The sequence below is a fragment of the Pipistrellus hanaki genome (genome assembly GCF_964339955.1).
Source record: "Pipistrellus hanaki genome assembly, chromosome: 17".
Taxonomy (NCBI): domain Eukaryota; kingdom Metazoa; phylum Chordata; class Mammalia; order Chiroptera; family Vespertilionidae; genus Pipistrellus; species Pipistrellus hanaki.
The window spans coordinates 1,816,615-1,836,368 of record NC_140519.1 but is presented as its reverse complement, the minus strand read 5'-3'; the positions used below and the strand labels follow the sequence as shown (position 1 = coordinate 1,836,368).

The window sequence follows — 19,754 nt, the reverse complement described above, 5'->3', positions numbered from 1 at the left end:
ACCACCTGGTTCATAGGTCGGTGCTCAAACACTGAGCCACGCTGGTTGGGCGACATCTGAGTTTTTACCTTAATCTCAGAAGTAACATCTCATTTCTTCTGCCACATTCTGTTCATTAGAAATGGGCGGTTGGGCCCTGGCCCACAGAAGGGGCGGGGTGACCCAGGAGGGAGCACGGAGGACTAGGAGGAGTCATTTCAGAGGCAGCCTTGCACAATAGCTGGGCCTGAGCGTCCTGGCTTGGAGACCAAGGTAAAGCAAACTGAGTTAAAGACAAACTGGTTCCAGCTCAGGTTCCGGCTGAAAGGAAGACAAATATCCTGCTTGGCTGGCATTCTTTGCTGTGAAAAGCACAGCTCAGGACAACAATGTACCTGAGCACATCTGAAGGACTGGGTGCCTGTGGAGACCGAGGCCCAGGCCAGCTGAGCTCAGTGACAGCCACGCAATGCCCAAGGGACTCTGTTCTCGAGAGCCTTGTGAGCTGGTTAATCGCCAGCGTGATGGGGGAGGGGGGTCCATTCCCAGGAGAGGAAAGAAAACATTTTATTAGAAGCAGAAAACATGCTCAGTCGGGTGAACACATGGCAGTGTGACTGAGTCAGCTTCCCTTGGCTGCCTGGCCCTCCTGCCTTCTGAAACTCTGCTAGGGAGACACACTGCATTTATTCCCGGCGGGGAGGGGAAGGGAATCAATGATTGGCTTTGATAGAGTGAAGACTTACGGAAAAAATAAAATAAATTCTTACTTTATGTCTTACATCAAAACAAGATTTCAAATGGTTCTAGTATTTTAGTGGGAATAAATAAATTCATGGTTTTCTAGTTTTGAGTAGAGAATGTCCTTTCTCTGTACAAACCACTCAGACTTCATAAAAGCATCATACGTTTTAATAGGTAAACATTAAAAATGTCTCCATTGCCAAAAATGGTACTAGTGCGAAACAATGTGTAGAGAACAAGCTGAAACAAATACATGCTACATGTGTGTAATCCTGGAAGACAAAGTGTTTACCCTCCCTCCGCGCACACACCTTTCTCTTAGCCCACACGTGGCTGCAACCTCACCTCACGCAGTGGCCCGCTGGCGGCACGGCTGCAGCGCGCCTGGAGGAGGGGCCGGGCCGGGGCTGGGGCCGGGCGGACAGGCAGTCTCTCCGCGGTCAGTGTCCAGGACAAACAGCGTTAAAGGTTGGCTCACCATAGCAGCGGACTGCAAGCTCTTCTAGGTTCTGGGAGTCGGGATTGGAGGGAAAAAGACTACTTTGTGATTTTGGTGGTGTACTATCTAATTTGGGAGAGAAAGGTGCTCACATGACATGACTTAAGAGTTAAATACAGACCATTAGCAGGTTCCAGCGAGGTAAAGGCAGTCCAGAATCCTAATTAACACCCTTTTCCTCCCCCGCTGCCCTTCCAGGAGAATGACAAGGAGAGAAGAACAGGGGAGGCTGGTGGTGGAGAAGGCAAAGGTGGGGGACTGCACAGCCTTGGTCGCTGTGCCCTGCCTGGTCCCGCCCCCGCGCTGGCCTGTGGCCCCACCCCCACCCCTCCTGCTGGCTCCCTCTCCTTTACACATCCCTCCACTCAGCCTCTGCTCATGGCTGGTGGTGGCCCTGTCCCTTCGTAACCAGCAGAATGTCCCACGAACATTCAGTCCAAAGAGCTTTTCTGTGTTCCTCTGAGAACAGTGATGGCTTGTCCGTAACTCCGTGTCTGCTCCTCTGCCTTTCAGGCCCGGGGAGTTGCCCTCTTCTGAGTGCGCTCTTAGTGTTCACTTAAAACCCCATTTCATGTTAGCACAGCCCTTCCTCCGCTGGAGGTCACGCAGCCATTCCCGTAAGGAGACCCCTGACCCCTGGCCCCTGCACAGACATCTGTGTGGATTGGAGGGGGAGGGTGGGCGGGCGGACCCCCAGGTGTGGGGACAGCTGTGCCCGCGAGTATTAGGGACAGGGTGGCCTGACCCATGGCCCTGGTCTGGGGCACACTCACCTCCTTCCTTCCCAAAACCCTGTTCTCATAAATGGCAACATTCGACTTTTAAAATGTAAGTCTGTGATCTTACTTTCCTTTCCACGGTTTTTGCTATGAAGTCATATAAATGTTTTTCATAAAGGGTCTTACTAACTTAAAGCATTTGAAAATATAGTGAAAACCTTTTCGGAATCCAAAGAAAGCTCTACACATGCGGTTTCTTCCAGGTTTCATTCTCCACTTCCGTCATGAGAGGAGCGGAGGGCTGGCTACCCTGATCTGAGGTTCCCCTCCCCCGAAAGGGAAGTGGGGGAGGTCAGAGGCCCCAAAAGCAGGCTGTGCAGGGGGAGAAAGATCTGCAGGATAAATGGCAGTTGGAGTGTAACTGTTATTTCTCATTTAGGTGATAAGAAAGAAAACAGAATATTCATGGTGCTGGTTGCAAAGAGGAAAACCCTCCTGGGAGCCAGCTGCTCCCTATGTGGGGTCTCCCCGGCGGCAGGAAGGGGCTCTCTGCCTCTGTCCCTGGGACGCAGGTGTGCTCACCCCCGGGGGCCGAGCTCTGCGTGGCCGGGAAGGCCTGTCCGGGGAGCAGCGGGGCCTCACACACGGCCCTGCCCTCGGAGTGCTGGGCCCACTGAGTAATTTATAAAGGGAAACGCCTTAATGTTCCCAGTCTTAAACCCTTCGTAAATGTCCACACCTCTCCGACGGCCATTCGGGTCCTGAAAGTAAACTTGCACCGAGGTTACCTGGAAGGCACTGGCCTGTCTGAAGACAGAGCCTGATTCCTGTGCCCTGGCCCCGCAGCCTCCGCCACGGGATTAAACAGAAAAGGGGTGCGTGCGTGACGGAGCCGGCCAGTCATGCTGAGGCTTCCGAAGGACAAAACACTCACGTTTAGAAAAGCAGGTCTATGCTCACCTCATCCCCGAACCATGAGCCAGCACGAACAATAAACTGCCGTTCCTGAGCCGCTCTCTGCCTCCTGGCAGGTGAGCTGTGGATTCGCATGGGGTCCTCGTGTTGATTAGTCTGAGCTTCAGCTCAATGACATCGTTCAGCTGGCTTCAGAGGGTCCCTCCTGCTTCTCATTAGGGGTTACGTCTCGGTCTCATGACTCAGCGGGCCGTGTCCCTGAGGCGCCCAGACCAGGGCTCGGGCTGCGCAGAAGGCCGAGCTGCCCCTGGGGTGCCCTCAGGGCCTGCACTCTGCATCCGCTCCCAGACTCCATGCTGACATGTCTGGGTTCCAATTTAACTGACTCATTGCTTAGCCTTGAGGCAGTTTAGTTTCCTCATCTCCAAATTAGAGCAAGTACACTTAGCAAACATTGCTCCTTTGAGATTAGAGAGATCTCAAGGTAACGTATTTTATTCGCAGGAGCCCTGGCTGGACATGCCGCCAGAATTCAGGGCACCCGGAGGTGTCTGGGGAACTCGCCGCGAGACACCTGAAATCTACCTGGTTGGCTGAGGGTCCGGTGCAGGCACCGAGTCAGCAGGGACCGTCGGGTTCAGAAAGGAGGGCGGATCAGTTCAACGTGAAGGCATCTGTCTCCCAGAGCTCAACTCCCACCCGGCTCAGGTCTCTGAGTACGTAGTGAGGAAGCTGGGTAGTATTAACGGCATCTCCGCTTTCGCTCCTTCCCCCATATCTGTAATACCATCAACAATAAAAGCTTATAAAAACAAAAGAAGCTGGTGGGATTTAAATTGTTTCTGTTAACGTGACTCCATTTGTATCTCAGGTGGTGTGAGACTTGAGAAAATTAATTACATGTAACCATATATATCCATATATGTAATACCCATAGTATATCCACATAATTATATTATGTATCCATAATATATATTTGAAATATGTATTAAATGTATTCTACATTTGCCAGCCTAACAAATATAGAAGGTAAACATTTCCTGAGCTATTATCCTGTGTACAGTTTTTGGTAAGACTAATGAAAATTACAGTTTCCACTTTGTCTTTGATGTGGAAAAGTGCAGATAAGTACCAGGTTTTGTCCGGCACCAGAAGATGGCTTGCACATTACCACAAACAACAAATCACTCCTTGGTAGCAGATCTTGAATGATGGAAATGTCCTCTCTTTTTTTGGAAGCTGGTTATCAACGAAGATGAATCACCAGTACTGTGGACTTCATTGCGAATAGGCAGGAAAACCAGAAATAGCCTCAAAGGAGGTTGATGAATAAGGTCTCACAGACATTGCCACTCCTGCCTCAAACCCACTGCCACTCAAAGCTGAATACAGAATTCAGAATTTCAACGTTTCCTCAAAGTGTGAACGGACAGAGGGGGAAGCAGCCAGCACATTAGTCTGACTGCTCACAAAGCAACTTCAGACAGTTCCAAGTCAATAATACACCAAAATCAAGAAAGTAACACTAACACCTCATGAGTCCAGCACCGTATCTCAGACTGTGGCTGTGTCGGAGACAGCACCTGTAGAGAGGTGGCTGAGGTAGGTGAGGCCATCCATCGGGATGGGCAGGACCACTAAGACTGGGTCCTTTTAAAAAGAGATTATGATGGAGACACACTCAGTGGAAAGACCACGTGAGACGGGAAAGGAGGGGTGTGAGGGGCACCTGTAAGCCAAGGAGGATGCTCAGAATGAAGCCAGCCTGTGGATACCTCGGTCTGGGACGTCAGCCTTCGGGCTGTGGAGAATGCGTGTTTGTTGTATAAGCCTCTCAGGATGTGCTCTGTGGTGGCAGCCCTGAGAGACTGGTAGGGTCTCCCCCACCACCCAGAGGAGGGGGAGCTTTCACTCTCCCTCTTGGATCCATGAACACCCTTACATTTGGATTGTTCCTATGATTTTCAAAGCAGCCCCACCTGTGGCAGCAGTGGAGTCCTGACAGGACAGGCCCTCATGACCCCATGTCACCACTGAGGAGAGTGAGGGGCCCTGGATCGTGCCCCAAGAGCCCGCCTGGCAGGAGGCAGCCTGGCCAGCCTGATGCCAAGTCCTCCGACTGGATCCCAGGGTCTCTGCATCTCCGAGCCGCACGCAGTTCCTCCGAAGCTGGATGAGCCTGAACTTCCTTCCCCTTCTTCCTTCCTCGCTCCTTGCCAAGGAGACGCCTGCTCTCCACACTCAGGGAAGACACCCCTTTGGAAAGCGGTTCGTAATTTCACAAACACAAATTTGTATTTCTAAACTTAACTTTTATTCCTCAAGAGAAAGAAAAGGACAATCTCTGTGTGACAGAACAAAATCAAGTCCGTACAGCCCTCCCTCCACACCGCGTGTGCTGTCAGACCCTTCCCGGGGAGGATAGGGAGGAAGGACAGCCCTCTGGAGAGCATCCTCTCTGAGGATTGAGGACGTTTATAACTACAGAGAACTTGGGGATGGGGAGGGTGTCTAAGGAGGGAATTAGGTAGCTAAATTGATAATGTATTATGTAAACCCCACCACGGAATTCCCACTCTGGTATCTCCAAGAGCTTTTCAGTAGAGGCCTACATTACTGCTCAGTGATTGTGGGGACTGGAATTATGCTCCTCTCTCTCTCTCCCTCTCTTTCTCTCTCTCTCTCCACATGTCATACTAAACTGGGACAGGTCTTAAAGTGGGCCAATTTTATTTGAATCACGACTGTTTCCCCTTAGGTCCACTGAGATGTGAGATAGAGTAAAGATTAATCATTTAAACTATAGGTAAACAGTCAGAAAGATATGGAACTCTCCAGATCTCAAAATATGTATGACTCCATACAATATCTCCTACATCAGCTAATAGTTCTCAACAAAAGCCACACTTAGGACTAAAAAGAAATCAGCCTCTCCCTCTCATTCTTTCCATTTCTCTTTCACCATCCATCTTTATACACATTACCCATCCCTCCATCCATACATCCATACGTACATACATCCACTTATCTATCCATCCATCCATCGACTTACCCAACCATTCATCCACCAATTCATCCATCCAACCATTCACTTACCCAACCATTCATCCACCAATCCATCCATCCATCCATCCAGCCAGCCATTCACTTACCCAACCATTCATCCACCAATCCATCCATCCATCCATCCATCCATCCATTCACCTATCCATCCATCCATCCATCCATCCATCCATCCATCCATCCATCCATCCATCCACCTATCCATCCATCCATCCATCCATCCATCCATCCATCCATCCATCCTTCTATTCCTCTATATGTGTGTCTACATATCTGTCTGTATAATACTGAGAAGTTTCTGTAATTTATCTCTAGTTTGTAAAATCTTCTTGTATGCAAGTTCTAAGTGAGAAAAACTGCCCATAACTAAAGTAAGAGGGTGTGACTATCAGAGCTCCTGCTCATTGTGGAGCAATGAGCAGGAGCGCCGAGTGACTCATCTCTCACCTTCAGGACATGGAGCCAAGGGGGAAGGAGCAAGGACACCACCTTTACCCAGGAAGGGCCTCCTGCTGTCTCTGCTCCTGCCACTGGCCTGGCTTCTTCGCCGCCGGGGCCTCTGGCCAGCCACTCACTGGAGGCGAGTTTCCCAAGAAGGAGTGGAAAGGCATGAGGCTTTTATGACCAAGCTCCCAAGTCACACGGTGTCATCACACGCTGCGGGTTGAGGCAGGCACAGGGTCCTGCCGGTTGGAGGGGAGAGGGCATGGCCCCCTGACCTCTCAATGGGAGGAACGTCAGCTGTGGCTGTTCTTGAAGATATAGCCCCGCGGGCAGCGGTGGGGTGCAGGCCTGCAGTTCTGTGAGGCCTGTCGGTAGAGATAAGGTCCCACTTCGTGGCCCCGGGAGGCACAGGCCTCTCACTGCTCTCTCCCTATCAGGGCACAGGCAGGGCAGCTGGGGAGGGGTGACAAGTGTCTCCCAGGCCAGGGTGGCAGCCCAGCAGCAGGAGGGAGGAGGGCCGTGCTTCCCCCGCCCCCAGAGAGGGAGAATGTGCGGAGAGAAACCTGGGGCGGGAAGGCTGTCTATAGGAAGGGCTTCTTGGTTGTGAGAGGGAATGGCTTCTCCACAGGAAAGTGGTGCTACCTTGACCCTGAAGGAGGTGGGGTCCCCACTGCTCAGGTATGCCGGGGTGGGGAGGGGAGTCCCAGAGCAGCTAGGCCAGGTGGCCAGGCCTTGAGAACGGTGCCGGCCCCTCCAGGAGCTGCCATGTAGCGGACACCTAGCGATGGCCACTGCGCCCCAAGCCTGAAGCTCCCTTGGTCCTGGGGTGCACCTGGACTTGGGGAGAGACAGAACAGGGAGCATCCTGAACTGACCAAGTTTGTCTGGAAGTGGCCAGGTTACCTTGGAGCTCAACATATAACCTCTGCCTTGAGTGATAGAGGAGGAACGTGACCAACTTTGTTTTTATATCTGGGGTCTAGCTAGCACAAATCGCACCCACTGTCCAGCTATTCCCACCACGAGGGGTACTTCACCTATTTCCAAATTTTCACCTAGGAATTTGGCTGCATGACTACTTCCATGTGTTTACTTATGCACATGCCTACTTCTCCAGAAAAGATACTTCCATGTGAAAGTTCCACAGGCCCCTGCTTTCCTACCAGGACCTGCCTTTGCCATGGGCCTGGAATGTGGGCTACTTGTGGGCGGGCTTTCTGTGTGGCCCGTGTGCTTTCTGCAGTCAATAGTTGTTGAACAAATAATTCACATTTATGTACAAATAACTCTATGCTATCTTTTCTAAATTTTTATTTATTGATTGATTTTTAGAGAGAAAGAAGAAGGGAGAGAGAAAGACAGAGATAGTGATTTGTTGTTCCTCATTTATGGATTTATTGGGAGGTTTTTATATGTGCCCTGACTGGAGAGAGCCTGCAACCTTGGTGTTTGGGGATGACACTCGAACCAACTGAGCCCCAGCCAGGGCCTATGCTGTCTTTTCACATGTTTGTCTTTGAGAGGATTGCATGACCAGCTTACTGCCCTGGTTCCTGAAGGAGACAAAAGCCAGAAGCAGCCCCCCGGCCTGCCGAGGAGCCGAGGAGCGAGGAGCCGAGAGGAGTAGTGGCAGCCGACTGGGGTTCCAAGAGTCAGTTCCATCCCCAGGGAAGCAAGCCCCAACTTCGCAGCCTCATCGCGGGGCGGTCCGGAGGGGTCACTCTTCTAAGAAACGCCTCAGTAGGCCTCCCATCTGCTCCCTGGGGACTGCTGCAGAGGTGCCCTGGGAAAGCAGACACCACCCGGGAAGCAGCGCATCTGGATGGGCCTCACAGGACACGCAGGCAGAGGGACGGAGGCGCACCTAGGACACAGGGCACCTGCCTCGTCATGCTGGGGCCACCTTGCCTGAGGCCAGAGATGCCGGAGTGGCACTGCAGACCTCCGGACCATAGCGGCTCTCACTGGGACGCTCACTGGGCTCTGCGGCAGGGCTTCCCCTCGCAGCCTGCCCGCCGGGCGCTGCCAGTTCACGGGACGAGGGCTCTGCCTGCTTCCGTGTGGCGTGGAGGCCGGCTCCTGAGCTGGCGGGGGGAATTGACACCATGATGCCATCGCTGAGGTGCTCCGTCTCACAGTGCTGTCAAGGCGGGTCCCCTGGGCAAGCAGACCCGCCCGATAGTGTCACCGTGGAAGCGGACGGCTCTTGCCCGCTAACAAGTCCCTGTAACAGCAGAGGGAACCGCAGGCCGCGGACGGACAGGAAAAGCCTAGAGGATTTCTCCGTGAGTTTAAGGTGGTTGAACTCAATGTGACTAGAGAGTGCCAGGCCTTGGGGGGAGCAGCTGGCCCACCCTCCGGGCTGTCCGCGTCAGGAGGACGGACGCTTTGTTCTGTTTCTCTAAGTTAGCAGCACAGCCGTCAGCGCAGTGGCACAGGGAATTAGCAAAGCCTGGCATGGCTCCTGTTCTCACTTCCGCAGCCACGGGTCCCCAGCAGGCGACAGACCGGCGGGCTTTCTTGGGGGTGTCTCCCTGAGGGAGGCCCTGGCATTGCAGAGGCTCGGAGGATGACCTAGCCCTCTCGCTCCCAGCAGACCAGGCGCCTGGCTCAGGGCTCCTCCTCACCCCGCCCCCGCGATTCCATCACTTTCTATGGAGACTGTATCCCAGTGCGGGCCCTGGGCGCTGGCTGGTGCCCTGTGCCTCAGCACACCACGCTCATTCCCCCAGCCACCTTAGGGCAGCACGCGGTGAGCCCATCACAGAGAGGAGGACGCTGAGGCTCCTGCTGCAGGCGCAGCCCCAGCCATCGCACTCTGTCTGGGATTACGTCCAGGAGGCCGGCTCCCAGGCTCCTGCCTGCCCAGAGGGCAAGCCATCTCCTCAGTGACCGCCCTCCTGGGCGCCTCCTGGCCATAAACCCCTCCCCCACCCCGGCTCTTGCAAGGCTGCCTGGTGGCCGCCTGGTGGATCTCTGGGTGTCCTCCTAGGGGGTCTCCCCAGCACGTGGCCTGCCATGAAGTGCCCGCAGTGAGCATTCTGAGCCAGTGACTTCCTTCTCCTGAAAACTGCAGTGAAGAGCCTTTCCGGCCAGGCCGCCCGGGCTCAGACCCCCGCATGGGCACTACTGTGACTGTGATTGTGACTGTGGCTGTGACTGGGATTGGGACTGTGACTGTGACTGTGGCTGTGACTGTGACTGTGACTGTGGCTGTGACTGTGGCTGTGATTGGGACTGGGACTGTGGCTGTGACTGTGACTGTGACTGTGACTGTGACTGTGGCTGGGACTGGGACTGGGACTGTGACTGTGGCTGTGGCTGTGACTGTGACTGTGACTGTGACTGTGACTGTGGCTGTGATTGGGACTGGGACTGGGACTGTGGCTGTGACTGGGACTGGGACTATGACTGTGGCTGTGATTGGGACTGGGACTGGGACTGTGGCTGTGGCTGTGGCTGTGACTGTGACTGTGACTGTGACTGTGACTGTGGCTGTGATTGGGACTGGGACTGGGACTGTGGCTGTGACTGGGACTGGGACTATGACTGTGGCTGTGACTAGGATTGGGACTGTGACTGTGGCTGTGACTGTGACTGTGACTGTGACTGTGGCTGTGACTGTGACTGGAACTGTGACTGTGGCTGTGGCTGTGACTGTGACTGTGGCTGTGACTGTGGCTGTGATTTGGACTGGGACTGTGGCTGTGACTGTGACTGGGACTGTGGCTGTGACTGGGACTGGGACTGTGACTGTGGCTGTGGCTGTGGCTGTGGCTGTGACTGTGACTGTGACTATGGGAGCTGCTATGACTGTGACTGTGACTGTGGAAGCTGTTGTGACTGTGACTGTGACTGTGACTATGGGAGATGCTGTGACTGTGGCTGTGGCTGTGACTGTGGCTGTGGGAGCTGCTGTGACTATGGCTGTGGCTGTGACTGTGGCTGTGGCTGTGACTATGGGAGCTGCTGTGACTATGGCTGTGGCTGTGACTGTGACTGTGGCTGTGACTATGGGAGCTGCTGTGACTGTGACTGTGGGTGCTGTGGTGTCTGCAGGCGCCCACTTGCTCAGGGCAGTACTATACCTGCTCCCATGCTGCTCAGGCTCCATGATAGGGAGTGTCTGCTGGGCCTGGGCCCGAGGGACGCATCACCAGGGATCCAGCTCACACCGGTGTTTCTTGAGTGGAGATGGCAACACACCAACATCAAGGAAATTCAAAATCCCATTACTCGAGACAAATAAGGATTCAAAGGAAGAACTTGTTAACAAATGGCATCTTACAAAACCCCCATATTCCTCACTCCTCAGCGGCCGGCAGGATTCCATGACGAGTGGGACACTCACCCCTCCGGGCGTGAGAGCCATGATGCATGCCATCAGAGGACACCACCTGCAAAGCACCAAGGACTGCCCCAATGGGCTGCTCTCCGCGGCTCGGCCTGGCAAAGGACCACCCACAGCTATTTAAAGACACAGGCACCTGGAGACTGAGCCCTCAGCCTGAGGGGACCAGGGGTCTGCACATGGGGGGTTAGGTATTGGGTTTTGCCTTTCTGTGGCCCCGCTACATGGAGCTCTTTTCCCCCCTGACCCCCCATTTCTGGAGAATGCAAGGACAGCCAGGCCCTGCCGAGAGGTCACCTGGACACGGCCCGTGCTGGGCTTCACCTCCCAGCTGCTCAGCCTGAGGCCTGCCACCAACCACTCAGCACTCCGCCGGCTCAGTAAGTATCAATATTTAATCTCCTCATTGATAAAAACTGTGGTTGAGGTCTTTGACTCAAAAATGTTTTAGTAAACACTGGCTTTTTAAGCAATCGAAGCCAGTGAATTATTCATGCCCAGGAAATAATGGAGCTCTGAGCATTATTGAGTTAGTCTCAGCCACCGGCTCATTTCTGGTTTCTCAGGTGAATTCCTCCGCTTATGAAGCCAGGCCTGCGAGGAGGACCCACTTCACCGTCTTGCTGATTAGAACACGGACATTGGTTTGGAGTCACTGAGTCAGTTGTACAAGATGCTGGCCAGGCAGAGGCGGAGCTCAGGTTCAAGACCAGCCTCTGACTCCATGCCCAGAGCTGGGTCCCCAAAAGAGTCGGGTTTGTCTAATGCATTATCCATTTTTCACAACATTTTGGGCAGCAAAGAGTTGGTTGCTGGCATTACAGGCCAGCCCCACAGGGTGTGGCCATGAGCGTTGGCTGCCCGGTCAGTCCAAGTGGCTCACACACCATTGTCCATTTCCATTCATCCATTCATTCGCTCACCCACAACTTCCACACGTGCTCTGTAAGGGACACCATACCCGGCCAGCCCCACCTGCACTGGGCGAGATCCAGACCTAGTTGGCCCCAACCCCATCAAGCCCCACCGGGCAGGGGGTGCAGCCTTAGGCCCCTGGTGTGCCCTGAGGTCCCCTGGCCTGTCACCAGGATGGGGGGCACCGCTTGAGGTCCCCAATCAAGCTCTGCTTGGCGGGGGGCACAGCCTGAGGACCCCGTCAAGCCCCACCAGGCAGGGGGCACAGCCTCAGGTCCCCTGCCCTGGCCCAGCACCACACAGCCCCAGGTCCCTGCTGATTGCTCATTAAGGCTTGTTATGGGAACTGGGCCTCTACTGTGAGTGCAGTCATCTTGTTACAGTGTGACAGTCAATTTGCATATTCCCTCTTTATTAGATAGGATGGGGTATTTTCACAGGTAGCCCAGTTAACCTGAGGGTTTAGGCATGGCTCTCACCCAGTATGGCTGGTGTCTTTATAGAAAGGGGACAGTGGGACACAGAACAGACACACTGAAGAAAGGTAATGTGCAGAGTCGAGGAGGAAGCCACATGGGGGTGGAGGGTTTAAAGGTGCATCTGCGAACCAATAGTCCTAGGATGCCCCCCCCCGCTCCGCTGCCCAGTGGTTTGGGAAGACTGTTGTTCCTGCAGGTGTCAGGGGGTGTTCTGTGCCATGGTTTGAACTTCCAGCCTCCAGAACTGTTGCTGGAAGCCCTGCCTGTGGCGGTGCTCGGCCTCCGGCCTGGAAGCTGCGGCAGCACAGCGGTATGTCTTTGTGTCTGGTGGCTTCTTACAGCAGACCTACTGTCCACACCCGATTGCTCAAAATGCTTGTAAACACAGCGAAGTGGCACACACATCCACTTATTGCACAGACTCCAGGACCGCCAACGACCCAGAGCACCTGTGTCTGAGCTTCGTGCAGCGGCGGCCACGGAAGTGCTGACGGAAACGGGTTAGGGACCAAGACAGACACCACTCAGAGGACCACGGTGCCTCCAGCTTTCCTAGGGAGGAAGGCGGCTGTCCTCCCAAGTCAGGGCTGTCCCCAACGTGGTGGTGGCTGCTGTGCAAAGAGGAGGTGAGAGTCCTGGCTGAGCCCCTGTCCCTAAGCCAGGTGGCCTGGGGGCTGCTGGGAAGGACATCTTTTCAATTGAGAAGCTTGTGACTGAAACCCAACACGAGAGCCCATGCTTTCCTTCTTAAGGCCCGGGCACCCCAGCACCTCCTCACCCACCTTGGACGTCTCTGGAATCAGCCCCAAACTCATTCCACATTTCTGTCTTCCAAAGAAACACAAAAGTGGCGTGGGCCGACCGCAGGCAAGACGCACAGCGGCCCAGCACGCGGTGCCTGGGGAGCTGGGGCTGTGCTGGGGCTCGGCGGCCGGTCCCAGGCCTCCAGGAGCAGAGTCCACGGTGCTGCTGGTGTTTGGTGGCCACGGGCACAACTGTTGTAGGAAAAGCTTCCAGGTCACATTGTAGTCATGATGTGTGTGTGGCCCGAAGCTCGGGGACTCTCTCTTTGACCTTCACACGTTTTGAGCGTGTGACAGTGTGACAGGCGCTTTGTCCCGGCCGTCGGAAGTCCTCCTGTGGCATCTCATAGCCACAGAGTCCCCGCTCTCTGCCTCCCTCGGGAACCAGCCCGACCTGCAGGCGGGCTCCTCGCACAACTGCAGCTTCCATCTTCTCTGGCGCATCCGACTCCTCAGGGAAGCCCGGCGACGGCATGCTTCTGAAAACACCTGCTGGACGGCTCGTCCGCTTCCGGTTCTATGTGCTTCCTTTGGACTAAAGGTGCAAAAAAACCCAACCACCAGCAGCCACGAGCTTGCCTCCTGCCACGCTGCTGAGACCGTCACCTAACTGTGCGTGTAGCCTTGCCACGGTGCCTCGCGGCCAGCGGTCCTTTCCAGGAGCTGCGCTTACATCACGTCCTTCGGCATTGGGCCCGTAACATACCGTGCCTGACGTTACGCGATGGCATCGCAGCATGTCCCACGAATATGCACATAAGCCGGCAGTGTGGGCGGAGAGGACCTGTCAGAAGCTATTCCCATGTCTCTTGGTCCAAAAGGCTGAGATGCTCCTGAGTAACTGTTGCTGGTCTCAGGGCACTGTGCCTGCAGCTGGCCCCTCCCCCTGAGCTGGCCCTGCCCCCTCTGCACTGCAGCTTGAAGTGAGGAGCCAGCTGTGGGCGGCCTCCAGCTAGCGGATATTTAGATTTCTGTCTATCAGTTTTACCATAGATTTATTACTTTCCTCCCCACACTTTCCTCTGGCCTGAATGCTCTCCTTTATTTACTTTCATTTCTTTCCGATGTATGTATCTTAAGAACCTAACCAAATCTTTGATGAAAATTGGCATTGTACCCTATATATTAAGGGAGGAATATGCTAACTATCCCCACCGCGTAATGACCAGATCACAGATCAGCAGGAGGGTGGGGCAGCGAACTACCAGCCGGCAGCAGAGAGCTACAGGAGGGGGCAGGGCAGCAGCGACATACTGGCACAGGGATTTATGCGCAGGGCTGCTAGTATTAAATAAGTAAGTACAATGCATTCCAGTGTGGTTCTAATTAATTTGTTTGGAAACATTCTCTCAAGGGTTTTTTATATCAACAGAACTATTCTAGACGCTGTATATACTGAAACCTCCAAATTAAGAATAATAACACAACCCAAATATTCTTCTGATGTTTGAAATACGTTTTTTGTTCTAGTTCTTATTCTATGGGCCAAGAATGTCTAACCAGAAGTATGAAATGAAGACTCAGAATCTTGACTCTGGCCCCTGCTTACTTCACCCACAGTGCCTTTCAACCCAGGTTTTAACTGTACCAAACAGTTCAACGCAGGTGCTCCATGCTCAGTCACAAGCACGTCCGCCCCGCTACAGGAGGGCATCGCAGAGTTCCTGGCATCTGTTCTTCCTTAAACCAATGTTTTCTCCTCTGAGTAATGTGCCAGAGCTCCAGGCCTGACATGTAGCCCCTTGTATAACCCTTTACATCAGACGAAAATAAAATGTAATAACAGGCCCAAAAGCAGGCCAGGGTTGCTGTTAGGACTACTAACCTGATTTCACAGAGAAGGACCAAGCTAAGCAATTTCTCAGAATTTCTCAAATTGGCCATGTTAATTCAGTTTCATTGTCCTGGTATTCATCTCACTCACTGGGCACACTGGCCTTTTCTGAGAAGGTGAATTAATTACAAAGCAACTTGCAAGGTCAGTGTGGCTCAGTGGTTGAACATTGACCTATGAAGCAAGAAGTCAAGGTTTGTTTCCTGGTCGGGGCACATGCCCAGGTTTGGTCCCCAGTAGGAGGCATGCAGGAGGCAGCCGATGGGTGATTCTCTGTCATTGTTCTCATCGTGATGTTTCTCTTTCTCCCTCTCCCTTCTTCTCTGAAATCAATAAGAATATATTTTTTAAAAATTATTAAGCAACATCTGTAAAGCTCCTTAAGTCAGCTTTTTCTTCCTTCCCAAGAGTATTTCACAAAGTAGAGGCAGTTAAAGCTTCAGCTGATCCATTATTGACAGCAGGCAAGCTAATTGAGGGGTTTAGAATTTGTTCCCACATCTTTTATTTTGTACAAAAGGGAGAGAAGATAGATGTTTTAAACTTTTAACTATTTACTTAAAAACTTGTATTTTATTATTGTTTTCACCACAGCAGCATATGTCCACTGTTCTAATGGAGAACTCTCCAACAAATAAGCCTCTTAATTTTTTATAGTTATTGCTAGAGAAGATTGGTTCTGAGTTTGTGAAGGCAAACAGAATTTCTAAAAGCTATTGAGAAAGGACAATGGAAATAATAAACTAACCTTAGAATTGCTGCCCTCTGAGCACATATTCGATCAGTTTTAAAGTGGTCTGACTGTATCTCTGGCTTCCCAGTATAAAGATTTTAACATTATATAAACTCCATCTTTTTAAATATATGTTATTGATTTTAGAAAGGAAGGAAGAGGGGGAGAAACATCAATGAAGAGGGGAGTCATTGATTGGCCACCTCCTGCATGCCCCCCACTGGGGATCGAGCCCGCAACCCGGACATGGGCTCTTGGCCGGAATCGAACCTGGCACCCTTCAGTCTGCAGGCTGATGATCTATCCACTGAGCAAAACCAGCTAGGGCAAACTCCATCTTTTTATTAAAAAACCTGAGCTGTACCTATAAGAAGAGCCCAGTTAAAATCCTTGTAGTGACAGACAGAATTAAGTGTCAAAGTCATCAAACATTAAATTATGACCCTGCCTGTGTCCCACTCAAGGTAGAGCTGACCTTTTAAACCAAAGAATCTCTTTGCATGAATCATTTGTGTATGACCAATCACTGTGAATGACCAATCAAAATTACAGTCTCATAATCACGGGAATGTTATTTTGTTTTTTGTTAATCCTCACCAGAGGATATTTTTCCACTGATTTTTTTTTAAGAGAGTGGAAGAGAAGGGCAGAGAGAAACAATGTGAGAGAGACACATCAATTGGTTGCTCCTATACATGCTCCTATACAGGCCGACATTCTACCCATTGAGCTAAGCCAGCTGGGCACCCTGAATGCTGCAGTGTTTTTGGTCGTGAGTCACTGACAACCCACCTGAAATGACTTGAACTTCAACAGGAAGTTGATGGGCTCATGTGCCTGGGCCCTCAGGTGCCGGTGGCTTCAGGGTCACTCCCCTCATGTCCTGGTCCCAGCGGCGCTTGGCTTCGTCTTCAGATGCCCCCCCCTCCCCCCGGAGCAGAACGGCTCAGAGCGTCGGAGGTCACACTCAGGCAGCAGTAAGAGAACAGTTTTCTTTAATTTTTCTTTATTAATTTTTAAAAAGAGAGAGGAAGGGAGGAGAGAAAGAGGAAGGGAGAGAGAGAGAGAGAGAGAGAGAGAGAGAGAGAGAGAGAGAGAGAGAGAGAGAGATTTGTTGTTCCACTTGGTTATGTACTCACCAGTTGATTCTTGTATGTGCCCTGACCTTGCTTCTGGCCCAACCCTGCTTTGGGAGGACGCTCTAACCAGCTGAGCTACCCATCCAGGGCCAACGAGGTCATTTGTGTGAGTAATTATCTGAAAAGCAAGCACCCCCTCCTCAGCCGAAGCACCAGTGCACTGGTTTGAACTGGGCCTCGTTCCTCTTGCAGAAATAATCCTGGGGCCAGAGAAGCGCCTGCCCTCTGGCTCATCCCAGTCACCATAGGTGGGCTCCTGTGCCAATCACCACGGCAGGGGTGGGCCTGCCCTGACCTTAGACCCCTCAGAGCTTCTCACCAGACATGAGAGAGGCTGACCCCTCACCCCAGACCACAGGCTGTGCACCAAGCAGGGACAGGAGGATCCCACGAGACAGTCACTGAGACTCTCCAATCCCTAAACTCCTTCCGGCATTCTTTTGTTTAACTTTATTCCCAGGAAGTGGGTGGGGGCAACGTATGCAGCCCAAACATACACAAAAGCGGCTAAAATGGCTGTTCCGGCGGAAGCCTAAGGCGATGGCCAAGCTCATCTTCCATTTCTGGGAGCCCACCAGCGACCTAGACACTGAGTGTGCTTGAATTCTAGAGCAAAGAAATGTGGCCTTTTGCAATATTTGCCTTAAAAAGCTGTCCTTCCAGGGTCAGCAAGCTTTGCCCGAAGGCTGCGTGTGCCATACTGATTCACAGGCATTTTCCGCTCTACTGTGTGACACAGTGACCGACTCATCCCCTGGTCGCAGTGCCCATCTGTAAAGGGGGGTCATGACACCTCCTGTGCCATAAGATGGAGGGAGGCGGGGAGAGGAGAGAGGGGGACAGAGAAACTCCCTCACCACCAGCCGGGGCCAGGCCTTGTCTCCCCTCACATGGGCCCTGGGGTCATTATCTCCATTCCTCCCGACGGCAACCGAGGCTCAGGGGAGCTAGCTTCCTTCCAGGGCTTATCTGGGGTCAGGCCTGGGCTAACCAAGTTCCAGCGGGGGAGGGGGAGGAGGGAGAGGCAAGGCCATGGACACAGCAGGGGGTGAAGGCCTGGATGGGGGGGCAGCTGGAAGGGGGTCAGTGGGGGAAGGAAGGGACACATATAATACTTTCAACAATAAAGATTTAATTAAAAAACAAAACAGAAAGGTAACCCAGTTAGATATAATGCCATCCAGACGCTGGCAGAAGCCTGGTCACTGAGCTGGGCCTGCGGGCTGCTTCCTGCTTCCCTCTGCCTAAAGCAGAACACTGGCGCTGCGCAAAGATTCTTAGGACTGGGGGCTCAGCTGGGGGCTCAGCGGACAGTGTCCCCTGAGGACTGAAGGGTCCCGGGTTCGATCTCACAGGCACATGCTCAGGTTGGGGGCTCAATCCCCAGTGTGGGCCATGCAGGAGGCAGCCGATCAGTGATTCTCTCTCATCCTTGTGGTTTCTAGCTCTCTCTCCCTCTCCCTTCCTCTCTGAAATCAATAAAATATATTTAAAAGAACGGCCATCCACCCTCGCTGGGGCCGCATGTTCCCGGGGTCACTGTGTGAGCTGATCGCAGGAAGAAATGGCGCCTCCGATTCAGAAGGGATTGCAGCCACTCATAGTCCCCGCCACACACGAGGCAGAACGAGGCCATCGTGCCCCATCGGGATGGAAGAGGCCGGGGAAGCGGCTCTGGTTTCAGGTTTAAAAGGAGAGAGTCCTTGACCAGCTGCCTCCTTGGGGACAGGAGGCCGGGCCGGGCTGCTCTGGGCGTGCAGGCAGTGGGTTACCAGGCGGGAGGACCGCTCCTGCCCAGGAGGAGCCGCTGGGCATCCACATGCTGGGCCAGGCCTGCCGACCCTCTGCCTCCCTGGTCTCTGCCCCAGCTCCCCCCTCCTCCGTCCTCGGCCTGGCAGCCTCCTGCACCGGGATCAGGCATGGCTTCCTGTGCCCGGAGAGCAAAGAAAGGGAAGGGAAGGAGGAGCCAGACAAGGCCTTAGGAAGTTGGAGATGTTAGGTCGAGGCAGGGGGAAGCCCAGAGCCCATGCATCTGCAGGGTGGATGGTGACAGAGATAGCTGGCGCCTTCCTAGCCCCCTGGCCCGAGGCAGAATTCCACACCTCTCATGCCCTCCGCCCTCCCCACCCTAAACAGCTGTATAAAAGAATTACCTATGCCACCTTTTGGCACGAACTGCCCTGGCCCACCCTCGGACCAGCAAGCTTCGCCCGGGAGCGCAGATTAAAACCTCCCCCTCTTTAATTGCCTGGACTCTGTGTCTTGCTTCTGCATCGCAAACCTCTCAGGAACGCGAGTTTTTCTTTTTCCTCAAAGACTCAGTGTTGTCACAAAACCAACGCCAGCATCACGTCCTCGTGCACGTGGGGCCTTTGAGCTCACAACTCCGCTCCTTCCGCTGGGGCTGAGAGGTGCTGGGAGCGGGCGCTCAGTCCCTGGGGAGGCGGTGCTGCCCTGCGGGCCCGAGGCTCTGGAGTGGCCCCGTGCCTGGACACCTGAGCAGGAGGCCACGGCTTCCCCACAACCAACGTCCCAGCGACACGTCCCGAACGCCAGGACCCGAGTGCAGCTGGATGTGCTCCTGGTGCTCCCTCTGGCACCCACACAGTACTCCTGGCTGTGTGCCTCTTGTGGAGGCAGCTCCATGCACCCTGAGCACTGGGCGCTGCTGTCTCTGTTCCAGATGTGCCATGGTTTGGGCAGAGCCATTAAGACTTCCCATATGCATTCCGTCCATTACTTACAGGACAGTGGAATTTCCTACAAACACACAGTATAACAAAGGTACGTAGGGGATAGGCCAGTAAGATCCAGCAGTGCCCAGCGGCCCGCTCCCAGGCAGAGGAGAAAACCTGGGGATGTGTGGGAATCCTCCCTCCCCCGCTGCTCATTGAACTCAACTAGGTCAGCGGAAAACTCGGCTGGCGCCGGCCAGCCTGACAGCTCTCTCCCCGTCTGGTGCTCGTGTTCCCACACGCTCACTCCCGAGCCACCATCCACAGCTAATGGCCCATCTGTCCACGGCCTGTCCAGCCTCAGAGGTGTTCCCTGAGCTGCAGGCAGAGGATCCCAGCATCCCATGGGCTGGCACGGCTGGCTGGGCTCTGCGGGGAAAGCCGCCTGGGGAGGGAGGCAGC

General features: G+C 53.6%; 1 protein-coding gene and 1 long non-coding RNA gene across 2 annotated transcripts; one reads left to right on the top strand and one right to left on the bottom strand.

The window, feature by feature from the left end:
- Nucleotides 1–636: 636 nt before the first annotated feature.
- On the bottom strand, nt 637–6,665 carry LOC311612146. The gene is made up of 3 exons (XR_014793234.1): nt 6,367–6,665; nt 3,442–3,634; nt 637–1,232 (listed from the first exon to the last, which is right to left on the bottom strand). It is a non-coding gene; the product is annotated as an uncharacterized lncRNA (long non-coding RNA).
- Nucleotides 6,666–9,153: 2,488 nt separating this feature from the next.
- On the top strand, nt 9,154–19,744 carry LOC311611821 (uncharacterized protein). The gene is made up of 2 exons (XM_084864296.1): nt 9,154–11,094; nt 11,281–19,744. Exon 1 carries the CDS (start codon nt 9,483–9,485, stop codon nt 10,836–10,838), a length of 1,356 nt encoding a protein of 451 aa, XP_084720422.1. The 5' UTR covers nt 9,154–9,482; the 3' UTR covers nt 10,839–11,094; nt 11,281–19,744.
- Nucleotides 19,745–19,754: the final 10 nt, after the last annotated feature.

Coding starts and splice junctions, on each gene's coding strand:
- LOC311611821 (XM_084864296.1), top strand. CDS start 9,483: ATGGGCACTACTGTGACTGTGATTGTGACTGTGGCTGTGACTGGGATT.